Here is a 13,589-nt window from a genome sequence, read left to right as displayed (position 1 = left end):
TTTAAGCCAATTGTGCCTTATTATTTCTAGGTAATCGGCATGGCGTGTGAGAACTTTGTATCGTACAATAATACCGAGATATAGTTCCTGCTTGCAACCCTTTGAGAGCTTATAATGCCAAGGTATATATAACTGCATGTGCATGTATGTAGTTATGAGGCTATTACTTTTTTTGTGTTTGTATGCTATTGATAATTTAATTATGAAATTCCATTACAAATATACATTTCAGTGCAAATCATTATAAATATATTATATTGACACTATGTAATTAACACATTTCGATGTCTTTGATGTATTTTTATGTGTTGGGATTTAAAAAAAAATCATTGAAACTTAATCTAAGATTAAGAAAAAATTATCTAAAATAAACCTTCATTACCGTAATATGTTTATATATAATAGTACTAATATAATAGTGCGCCACCTACCCTTTATTTTTCTTTGTTTTCTCAATGTTCTCTACCCAAAGGTTGTCTGGAAGAGATTGCTTAGCGATAAGGCCGCTTTTTGTATCATTTCTTATTACAGTTAAATGTGTTTACTATTTTATAAATGGTGCAATAAAGTGTACATAAATAAATATGAAAATTAATTACCTTATCAGCTTATTAAGAAATTATTAATTTATGGAATTGATTATTAAACTATTAATTGTTGAAAAATTAAAGGTAAACAATATTTAATTTGTTTGATCATTATTACGTTATTATATTATACAAGTATTTTATATTTTTTTACTAGCTTTCTGCTTACTACTACTATATATATGCTTAGATTTCAGAAGTAGGAAAACCAGTTAAATGGGTCAATTTGAGATTGCGTATCAAAATAAAACAATATCAGATTTTACATTTTCAGAAATACAGTTGCGAACATTGCATTCAATTTGTTGCAGTATTTATTCATACGACAGACAGAATTTTATATAATTTATTTTTTCGGCTTCTATTACTCTTATTAAGCTCATATAATTTTTTCTTAAATATCTCTCATGTACAGACATCGTTTAGTTAAAATTTTATTATATTAGTAAGATTGTTTGTTTAGTACAACAAATAACATCAAGTTGAAATCTTATTGCTTGGACGATTGGTTATCTGTATTAATTTAAGGATTTCACCTGTGGTGTTTCTATACTTTTTTTCCATATTTTCTACTGTGCGTAATGTTAAAGTCATAGGTATTTATTGCTTGGATTATTCGTTGTTTGTATTATGTATATTCATTTACAAGTCATGTGTGATCCTTCTTTATTTACTTCATAGCATAATTAATAAAATAGTTACTATGTAACAGACGAATCACTCATAGAATTTCCAGAATAGGTCCAGCCTGTAAAGGAATAACGTTAAGAAAAAACAATTTGTATAAGAGCAGCAAAAAACTATATTTTTTGATACAATTTCTTTTGAACTAACAAGGCGTTACTTAAAAAATATAATAAAACGACCAGATACAATTTATTACAAGAAGAGCTAACAAGTTTAAGATTATTCATACAAACTTATAACTTGTCAATTTTTATGTACTGTTTAATTTGAAAAGCAGTCTTAGCTAACTACAATGTGCAAATAGAGTGGCAGATTCGTGTTAAATATATTATGTACGTAGGTAACAATGCGCTATTCTGCTATAATATTTATTTAGAAGTATTTTTTACTATCAATGATTTCATCATTTATACATTAAAAAGTTGCATGATCTATTGCATACTAAGATAACGCAACAGATTTTTTAAAATCTGCCAGAATGACATTATTTGATTTGACAACATAGTATTTAACTTGTTTGGAAAAGATATTTTGAATGAATGAATATGTTGCTGTGAAAAATTGTTGTTTTCCATTACTTATATGGGTACATATAGGTATATTATAATATAAGTAAACATTTTTATTACATTTTATGAATTCATCAATCAAATAGATTGATGGATTAATGTTAATATTTGTTATAGGGCCCCGTTATGTCGTAAGGATATACCTTACTAATATTATAATTATAAAATGAGTCTGTTTGATTGCTACCTTACAGTGCCTCAATAGGTGCTGTATGGGATGGAAAAGGATATAGGCTATTTTATATCCCTGTAAGTAAACATATCCTAGACACGCAAACGAAATCGCGGGTAAAAGCTAGTTAGAAATATTTTGATATTTCATTAATGTTATCGTATGTAAATACCTAGATGTATATTCTATAGTGAATATTTACCTGTATCGAAATTGCTAGATATGTATATAAATTATAAAATTTGCCACTTCAATTTCAAATATCTAATGAATAGACAATGGATGACAATATATAGGTATTTACATAGAAGTTAAATTTATGATAATTAGGCATTCTTATAAACTAATGGAAAAACATTATTTTACAGGCTATATTTTACATACGACTAGTAATAAATATTCGAAAATTAAGACTTCATTTAACATAATAATTGCTTGTTTGCCATTCTAAGTTGCATAAAAAACACTAAAGTAATGACTAATTAATATATGTATATGTGACTATTCTATTCATATATATATATATATATATATATATGTACTTATTTAACAAGTTATGTCGTCGGCGTAGACGGAAAACTCAATAAATGAATTTTGGTAATTTCGAGATTAACTTAATTTTCCATATACGTCAACGATATACGTATAAGAAAAAAAAATCCTTTTGTACCCTTTTGTTGTACATATAATTATTTATTATTAAACAGAATAATGGCCAATGTCTATACATTCTTCTGTCCGCCATCTTGTTTACATATAAATAATATATTCTTTGGACTGCTTTTTCCACCTACGCTTTTTCGATGGCGTCACTGAATATTCTACTAAGAGAACAAAATAATAAAATTTTCTCCATAATTACATAAAAATCAATTTGTTGAAATTCACCATTATGATTATGGTTTAAAGGGCAGTCAAATTACCGGGTACTATAACTGTAATCCAAGATCATTGTAAGGGTTGGCTTAGCAACAGTATTGGATTTATATTATTATAAATTATACTCCACTTTACGTTCTAACACCCACTAGGAAGGAAGGGCACTCACTTGTAGCTTAAATAGCTAGTGGGTATTTTTGTAGGTATGGGTAGGTAAGAGGGGTATTTTAAATTGATTAAATGAATTAGCGATGGAATGATAAAAATGCATAATGAAACAAGAATTACAATTTATTCCCTTGTATTTTCTGCCCTCAGTCCGCGGTACGGCCTATTGACAAATCTAGCATTGGTTGTTTTTTTAAAGGATGAAAATGGAATATTGATCCTGTCTGCGCTATCGGTTTACACTGGTGAGCACCAATGAAAGATGATAGGTGATGATGAAGCCAGTCATAAATTTAACAATAATTAATTACACTTTCCCCCATCCAGCACTGGTTGGTATCGCATGTTATTAGCGTCATTCGTTGCAGTAGCCACTAGGTACACCGTATGCTAGACCGCTGTTGTCTACAGTTTCGCTAGTTCTAATTGATATGGCACCTGTTCCCCTTAAGACTTTAAGGACATTTATTCTTAGTGTTTGCTCACATTTAATTAGGAGAATGTTTGGTTTAGGCGTTGGTTAAGCAGTTACTTTTTCCTTCTAGTAAATAATTGGTGACAATATGATAATTCCAATCTCATCATCATGACTTGAGTATTAACGAGATCCATTGTCAGGTCGGCGGGAGGGTCGGGCAGCGCAGTAGGCCTCGAGGAGGCGAGCGACGGGAGTGACGCCGAGCGCCCGCGGAGGGGGCATCACCTGCGAGTGCCTACACCTGCTTTTGTTGGACAGTGAGTATAATGTATTTTTTTATTAAATTAGGAAGGGCTACACGTGTTTTAGAGGCGGGGTAGGGGGCACGAGCCCCCGTGCTCATGCAAGAATTTTAGAATTTTTCTGGTGAATCAGATTAAAAGTAGGTATCTTATGTGTTAACCCAGGGTATGATTATTCTGTATAGGTACAAAATTTTATTCAAATAATTTCAACCATAATATAATAATATTAGTTTTCGAGTTCGATTAACAAACATGTAAAGACATAAATCTCTTTACCAGCTTAAATATTTATAACATACTTGCGACCCGCTCCGGCTTCACACGGGTGTAAATTGTACCTAAAATCTTTCTTTAACTAATATCTAAATATAAATGACAGTGAAACCTATATCAAAATCCGTTGCATATTTTAGAAAAAATAAATGTAAAAACAGATAGACGTAGATAGCAAAGTATTACCGTATGTAGATAGTATGTAGTTAGAATATAATACATTTTAAATGTATCTATTATTATTCATTACAAAGAATTTAATTTTTAATTCGCGTGTTTTAAAATTGGTTTTATTGCTATAAACCTCTTTAATTCTACTCAGTGGGAATAGCTTCCTACGGAGATATCAATTGTTTGTGTATTTTATTGAATTGTACCTACTGAAGCTATAAAGTATAAGAGTAAATTGTTTTCCAGAACGTTTCTTTCAGAAGGAATACATTTTTATTGTAAATATAGAAAATTATGACTAGCATGCACAGGTTGCATGATATCAGAATATTTTCAACATTTTATTGGTCATCATTTACATTTTTGCTTTATTCTGATATTGAAATATCAATCTAGATAGTAATATCATTAGCATGCTGTTAACAGGGTATTCTGGTCGAAAAACGATATAAATTTGGCCTTAAATCTTAGCTTAATTATACATTCTGTGTTAGTATGGTGGTTTAAAAATTTTTTGTTTATTTTTCTCCATTTATTTTTATTTGGGATAGGTGTTCAGTTTTATTTGTAAAATACTTCTTTAAAAGGCTGCAATTGTTTTTCATTATCCTTGCTGTTACAATATATAACAGTAGATTTGTTCCTAAAAATTTTATTACCACATTACTGCGGCGCAAGAATCTTGATTTCAGTTTTGTTGTTCATCTTTATTGTTTCTTTTTTATACATTTTTTTTTATACAACTTAGAATGGCAAACAAGCTGACGGCCCACCTAATGGAAAGTGGTAACCGTCGCCTATAAACATGAGCAGTACCATGGACATAACAGAGTATACTGTTTCGCCCATGATACCCCCTATGCATTGCCACTCCTGAGGACTCAGGTGTTATACCTCTGTACCCAGTAAATTCATGCCATATCCCACCCTTCAAACCGAAACACAGCCATGCAAACACAGCTGCTTTATGGTTGAAACACGAATGGGACAGAGGTACCCAAGCAATCGACTTTTGTACAAAGTCTCCCTCGGGTAAACATACATAAATGTTTATTTACTATTTGTCTTTAAATTTTCGAAGATATTCGTGCTTGTATCTATATCATTTGTCTATCCATTTGTCTTTTTCTTAATTAAAAATAATATTTTGATTGTGACATTGTTTCTGTATTTTATCACCTATCAGATCTTTCGAATTCCTTGAATTATCTCGTGTGTTTATTTATTCATGTTAGGCACTCCGTATCTGAAAGTCAAATATGAAATTACAGATAGTGATACAGTAGTTTTGTACTTTTCAGACGTACTTATCATATTACGTGATGGTTTGTGGTAATGGAAGTGTATTTTCGTTGTTTTTTATATATGTGAATATGAGTTGAATTAGTGAAATAACTATGGATGGAAGTGATCCGGATACTGTAGGGAACCCGCGGACTGTACGGTGGGCCCTCAGGAGGGAAAGTCTTCCGATATCGACGATCAAACGTGCCTGGCACAAGGGTACACATAGTATCAGCGCAGATGGATTCCATTGGAGGAGACGGTAAGACAGAAATTAGCAAAGGATAATAATTTATAGACTAGTAGAAGCCATGTGCCCCGTGAGATATTTTATCGGGAACTTCCAAACAATCTTTCGTTACTTAAGGCATGGATTTTTCAAAAACATTGTAGGTGTTAATCATTCGATAAATAGGGAAAAATTACAACCACAAAACAAAAATATGTATCTTATAATGCTAACCTTAATTTTATAAATTCATATATGGTCTCAGTAGGCGCTTGAAGGTAGTTAGAAATTTATTTTTCCTATGGATATTATCGTTATTTCTAATGAGAACAACTCACACCTGTAACAATTCTTTACTTTTTAATCTGTTTACTGTTTCCTACGTTCAGTATTATTCAACTTCTGACTCAACCGCTGTATTGATTGTCATTTATAAATTGTCTCTGTTAGGAAGCGATTTCAAAATCAATAATAGTCTCGAAATATTAATGAGATATATAATAATATTTATTTATTTAGGTGGATAAACAAGCTGACGGTCCAAATTATGGAAAGTGACTTGTTTTACTCATGAATACGTCAGTGTATTGACAACTTTTTAAAAATTAGTAGATACATTTTTTTAAAAGTATTTACGTCATAATGACATTATAATAATTATGCACTATGTAAAAAGAAATTGCCAAACAGCGATATACTTTTAGTCAAATTCATAAATATTTTTAATGTTATACGAGTATTTATCAATACTACATGCTACCTATCTACCTTTTCAAGCCGAGTCGTTTATGGGATAAGTCAAAGACACATTATAAAAATCTTCTATATCACCCACTTACATAACCGTAACACGATTTCATATAATATATAAAGTCTTTGATAACGTTTGTAGATTTAGACCCAGCGTCTACTTATAATCTAAATGTTATAATCTAATTTTCGTTCGTCTCGTCCACATTCAATTTTTGTTTAGTGTAAATTTATCTGAGAGGTCACTATTAGCATTTTTAGTTATTCAAGGGCGCATTGGCGATCAATTTTAAATATTGTTTTATGAATTCAACATAGAAAAGTTAAAAAATAACAGTTAGTCTTGGTATGAACATGTGATGGTCAGGATTGAAGAACATGTTTTAAGTATGAATATGAATATCTATAAGGGTAGAGGAAGATTAAAAAGACATAAATGGACTGTGTAAAAGACAATATGGCTGCAATTGGAGTGAATACGAAAATAACTGCGAATAGAGATGAATGGAAGAGGAAAACATATTAGGCCGACCCCAAATAAATGGAATAAGGGCAGGAGGATAATAATGACGTTTTTCAAGCCTTAATCCACCTCAAACTATATCTTGCTCTTGTTCTAAGTTGTTTTTCAGTCTCTCAATTTACATGCTTTCCGTTCAACCTTGGCCTTCGAGTTATCTCTTTGCTGAATTTATTTACATGTTAAATAATGCAATATAATCGTATGTTTCACACACAAATATTATGTATATTGTTGGATTATGTCAATAGCTAGAATGTGTTTTGGCAATAAAATAATTTAAGTCTGGGTGCCATAAAAAAAGACTATATATAAGATTGTTTAAAAATTGTCGAAAAAATTTGAGATCCTTTAAAAATTAACAGTAGCCGTTTACTAAAAGAAACTTATAAATTTAATGGTTTTTCAATTAAGTTTTTTTACTTGTACATATATACTATTCTATAGGTTGTTGGATTTTTCGAGCAATAAAAACATTCAATCCCCTCCTATCTTTTTCCTAATGAGTAAATGCATTCCACTAGTTTATTTCTGTACCCTTTGTTTAATCGGGTTCATTTGCCCGTGAATGGTAGTCGTATTATCATTCGATCTATGAGCTCAATTCCAAATGACCGTTTGCATTAAGGTTAAAACAAACCATTGTCGATAAGATAGCCTACTCTATGGAATGGGGTTATGTTTCCTGTAAAGAATGCCATATCTTCAATAGTGTTACGCAATATAGGCAATGAGAATAATGTTCTACAATAACGAGATACGGATATCCAAAGCATTTACTTTAAATTTGGTTTTATAGCTTCTGTGAATATAAATAAATATTGGATGGTATTTATTATACATTAAAATCAAGGAAAATAACTTTGAAAATCTTCGTTTATATACAAACTATCTGTATTCGCGAATGAGGAAATCTCGGGAAGTGAACTATGAAAATAAGAATTTTCAGATTTCTCAGAGTTCCAGATATATTTTGGTAAAAATAATAAAAAACATACCAGAGATATATTGATAGCGCTTCGTTTTATAATATTAATTTAGTTTCTGCTGTTAAGACGGGCTTAAGATATCTGTATACTTTACATTCAAAATCATTATCATAAATATTCATACTGTTTTATTTTTTACTAGTTTTTACCTGTGACTTCGTCCGCGTGACTGGAATATGTTTACTGATCGAGATAAAAAGAAGTCTATGTCCTTCTCAATTTCATATAGTACGTGTATATCAAATTTCATAGGAAAGGCGTTATAAGGTTACAAACAAACAAATAAACTCACTTTCACATTTATAATATTAGTAAGGATTGCACTATAGAATTAGTATAATTAACGTTGCTTATTATCTTATGACATTTTCTATCAGATATGGGGGAAAAACAGAAAGTATTGGTAAGCAGTGATGGGGTCGAGGAAAATTGAATTTTCATTTAAATGACAAACAAGCTGAAAGTGTTCCCAATGGAAAGAGGTAATAGTAGCTTGTGGACAACATCATGGATACCACAGAATATATTGTGAGGTTTATGGTTTTTCACAAGATGGTAATGGAATATATTGCTAAAAATGGCACTGGTAGTCCGCGTTACTAACAATCCCTTCCCGCCCGAGAGGTTTGTGGTAGGTACTACTCATGCCTTACTATTCCACAGGACTAAAAGATTCAGCTGAAGATTCCGGTACATTTCTCTAATTTTTATGACAAATCATTTACGGTGCAAGCTGTACGGCTATGGAATGCTTTACCAGTTTCCTTACGAAATATAAAATGTACGGCTGGTTTTACAAACAAAACTGAAGAACTATTATTTGAGCAAGTTGTCATCTTCTTAATGTGTTTATATGTCTCTCTAATAACTTATTATTGCCATTTTCGTGAACTATATATATTTTTATGTATTTGTGTAGCTTTATGTCCATGTATGTATATGTATTTGTATATGTAAATATGTATATATATATATATATATATATATATATATATATATATATATATATATATATATATATATATATATATATATATATATAAAATATAATAATGACTGTAGGGATAATATTTATATTATTATATGTATCACATCCTCCATATTTAGAACAAAATTTTTCATCGTGCCTCCCACCAAACTGTTTATAATTTACTCCTCTCCATCCAAAGGTTGCCTGGAAGAGATCGCTCTTAGCGATAAGGTCGCCCATTGTTTTCTCATTGTTATTGTTTCTTGTAATTATTTATATTTATAATAAGTTTACTATTGTAATCTTTTGGAGGAAACAATAAAGAGTATCTATCTATCTATCTAAAATGATTGTGAAAACCTCTATACCCTGTAGTTTTACTGGCATATCGCATTATTTGAACCGAAACAGTCATGTAAATATACTTGCTAAACGACAAGAAACCGGATGTTTTTTTGTATAAAATCGCTCTCTAATAACTTAATATTACCATTATTTGCCTATATAAATTTCATATAGCTCTTGACTATAATTTCGTTCAAGTAAATGTTTGAATTTTTGGCCTTACGTCAAAAGCCGGATAGACAGAGTGTGGCAAGAGTTTTGCCCCGTGGGCGCCATCTGACGTCACTGACTGTCGCGGGACTTCTGCCAAAATAACGTCAACAGAATAGACACTCCCTTTATTTAGGGCTGCTTACTATTTCTATTTATTAAAGATAATACTAGTTTTTACCTTTTTCGTCGTCCGCGTGACCGGGATACCGAGATAAAAAGCAGTCTTTGTCCTTCATTTTCTCCTATTATCTCTTTTTCAATTGATTTAGCCGTTAAGGGGTCAAGAGCCTATTTTCAATATTAAATACATATAAACAGTCTTCAATAGAATGGGACAAAAATAAAAATAAGGTTATTTGTGTAATTATATATTTAGTTATATAAAATAATTGCCTAATAATAGAGATAGTCTCATGATTAGAAAGTAAATATTATTTTGTATTTAAATTTTATTTAGCATTCAATTTTTTTATATAAGAATGTTTCACTCATAATATTATAGGCACTTGAAATAGAGTAAGTTGGGTATACATTTCCATAAAGTACACATAGGCCTTGTTTATTTTAAATTTAATTTATTCTATAAAATTGTAACCCGATGTAATTTTTATACTGCTATAAATGCTGAAGTTTAAAAACAACGTGTTACGTCGCATACGTAGTCTCATTATATTTCACCAAATCTTGGCAAGGGTTAAGGGCATTTAAAATTAACAACAAACGTAGGGCACAATTAATAGACGTGTCCATTAGATATAAATAGGTGACGTCCCTAATTCAACGCAAAAATATCTAGCAACGTCATGCTAGTAGTTCTTCGCTTTTGTCGCTGACGTCAGATCACGTTTTCTGACTCCTTTACATGGCGTCAACAATAATATAAACAACGCTCAAAAGTATCAGAAACTAAATAAAAGCTAAATAATAGCGTAGCATGTATAATTGAATTTACGACTTTAAACATATATACCATTGTGTTTATGGATTGTCTAATACCTACCTATCTATTGTTGTCTACTTTTGTCTTTTGTTCTCGCAAATTCCAATTGTTAACTATATATTATTACGTATATAAGATAGATAATAGCATTCTTTTAAGTTTCACAACGACTTTGGTGGTCCAGCGGTTTAACATATTGTTTTACCTTCCAATTGTCATAGGTTCGATTCCTATATGATACAAACATCTGTATTTATGAACATGATTTTTTGTATTAGTTTTTGCATTTATATTTCGCATATACTTTTTTACATATGGCCGTGTGGTCCGGGCATAGGCCATCCTTTCTTTTCTCGTGGGTATTGTAGGGTAGGCAGAGAGAACCGAATGACAAAGACTTCTATCTTTACATACATCTCTTGCTTCCTGTACTTTCATAACTTTACTCGCGCTGCGTCGGTTCCAAAGACTCTTGACTCCTTCTTTAGAAAGAACACGGTATATCTAACCATAATAGGTTTTTTTTACGGGTGATAATGGTAACTCCGCCTGCGCTAACAGGATACGCTGGCGGAGCACCAGTGAAGGGTGATAGATGAGAATGAAAACAGGCCAGTTAGCCCATCATGATGAATTCATCAGGAATTATTCATGATAGTTTCCAGGGAGAACCGTGATGAGGTCGACCTGGTTGGGAATATTGCTAGCAATGGGATTATCAGTCTTCATTACTAACAATCCCTTTCCCTCCAATCATAGTAGGTTAGTTTAGATTTTCTCCGGTACCTACATCCATCTGCTGCAATGTATATCTGTTTTGTCATCTTTCATCTGGTATTCATAATAATAAATAAATAAATAGATAAATAATTCTTTCTACATGCCTGAACCATAACACGCCCTTTATTATTTTAACACTGACTTTTAATTGTAAATATTCAGGTAAGAATAAAATTATAGTAGAAGTCTAAATTAACAAACTAATTAACTATTTAAACCATACATGTATATTTACAATATATCTACAAATTATTTATGTATGTAATAAATATTTAAGTATTCTTATTACTTAAAATTATTCATATTCATAAAACCCCAAAAAAATTGTTTTGTTTACCAGATTTGTATTGTTTTGTTTAACAATTATCGATACAACAATACTTCTTGTGTGTTAATTATATTATTATTGAATTTTACATACAATATCTTTAAAAATTTTCATAAATTATAATATTAGCAGACTATGGCACTGTTTAGACAATGGACAGGTATTCGGTACCTAAAGTGGAAATGTGAAAAAAAAGGAAAGAAAAAAAAAGAGCGAAAATTTAGAAATTTGACATCACCGGTCTATCACATCGGCGGAAAAGTACCTATAAGAGTACAAAATAGAAATTGGAAGAGTTCTACCATCAAACAACAACATAATGTCAATGTGAATAGGCTAATTGTGGGCCCGCGAGCCCCATCTTAGACCACATTATCACTTTCTATCACGCAATCTTTTTTTTTTTAATCATGGGACCCTTCAATAGTAGAAAACGAAATATTTTATCAAAGAAATATGGTTAAAAAACGAAAAATAATAATAAATAGATTTATTTTCTCTTCACAAATTATCACTGTTAAATACAATGAGGCATGCTTAATTTAATTAAAGTAATCAAATTATAAATATAATTGTGAGAGACTAGTGCCTGAGATAGGTAGAATAAAAATATCGAGACTCCGTTATTAACAGAGCGCGTTGTTAATTTAGTTTGGGGGTTGAACATTTTTTGATTCGTGTCCGTTCTAATATGTTCTATTCTATAGCACAGATGGATTGTTATTAGTTTTACGTACAGCTAACAATTTCCATTTTTAAAATTTCATAAGATGTAAAAACCAGTCTATAACGAAACAAAATTCTGAAGGTTAGGATACGAATTTACTGCCTTAATAAATCATAATAAAATGGGCTTAATAAAAAGGAAAATGACATTTTGTTTCTAACAAATCTTTTTATGAAGTGTCTGAGTAAAGAATTTTTAATTAAAGAAAATTATATTTTTTTTTTATATTAAAATTTTTCCGTAATATTAATTTGTAAAATTGATTCGTAATAAGTATTCCGATCGGTTCTAATTTTTTTACGGAAAGTAACAGTCACTTATATACAAACTTATTAGGTATTAAAGTATCATTTACTTACATTGCGTGTAATTAAATCATTAAAGTCCCAGTTTTAGAGTCATTATTTTTGAAACTTGCTTAACACGATCGAGTAATTACTGATTTTTTTAGCACAGAAATATTATCTAGTAAATTAAAAATTCTATGACATGCAATAGTTAGGTATTAATTCAAATAAATAACAATCATCTACATTAAAATAACTTCTGAAAAAGAAAAATATCGCACTGAAATGCATTTAAAAGGTACAACGTTAGAGATAGTTACAAAGGTACAAAAAATAATAAACTTATAACTTATAATAACTTATAAACACCTATCATTTTGCGTATGGCATATTGATGAAATTAGTCGACTAATTGGTGTTCGATTTATTATAGGATAAGTAATTTATTTATGTTAATTGCTAATTGTTGCGCCGGCTTCAGTCGGGTATATTAATGAATGAAATCAAATCTTCTCTTTCCATTTCCCAACTTCTCTCTCACTCACTTTTATATTTGTGTAGAGAGTTCTTTACCCTAATTTTTTTATTTTTCTATACAATTTTTCAAAAATTTTCTTTCATACATAGATTATCTGGACAATTACAAATATAACAAAAAATGAATTAGCCAAATAGGTGCAGCTATTTTAAATTAATACGCGTACATAAATTAGGCAAAGGATTTTTATTTATATATACAATATACGGGAAGTTAATGGTCGCAGGATGAGCAACAGCGTTCTTCTTATAATATCACCAAAAGCCTAACTGCTGTTGCCACCTCGCCTGCCAAGCGTGGCAACTACTGGCAAAATTCTTCCCCCCTCCCCCCCCCTAGTGAAAGCCTATGTCCAGCAGTGGACAAAAATTAGCTGGTATAATGCTGATGATATAATGTTTACCTTAGTTATTCTATGAAGACATCTGAAATTGTGAGTTTCAACTCACTACGGTCAGAC

General features: G+C 30.6%; 1 protein-coding gene across 2 annotated transcripts in view; it reads left to right on the top strand.

Annotated features, from left to right (window-relative positions):
• The window catches only part of LOC113510812 (uncharacterized), a 95,907-nt gene that overhangs the window by 19,868 nt on the left and 62,450 nt on the right, over nt 1-13,589 (top strand). Inside the window, exon 4 of one of the 2 annotated variants that reach the window (XM_031907240.2) lies at nt 3,681-3,797. In XM_031907240.2, coding sequence (XP_031763100.1) covers nt 3,681-3,797 — 117 coding nt within the window. Of the gene's footprint in view, nt 1-3,680; nt 3,798-5,559; nt 5,776-13,589 lie in introns of those variants that run through there. The other variant, XM_031907242.2, reaches the window with a different exon arrangement.

Source organism: Galleria mellonella, unplaced genomic scaffold, assembly GCF_026898425.1.
Source record: "Galleria mellonella isolate WM207_F2 unplaced genomic scaffold, CSIRO_AGI_GalMel_v1 utg32, whole genome shotgun sequence".
Taxonomy (NCBI): Eukaryota; Metazoa; Arthropoda; class Insecta; order Lepidoptera; family Pyralidae; genus Galleria; species Galleria mellonella.
This window is presented reverse-complemented; position numbering and strand designations above follow the sequence as displayed.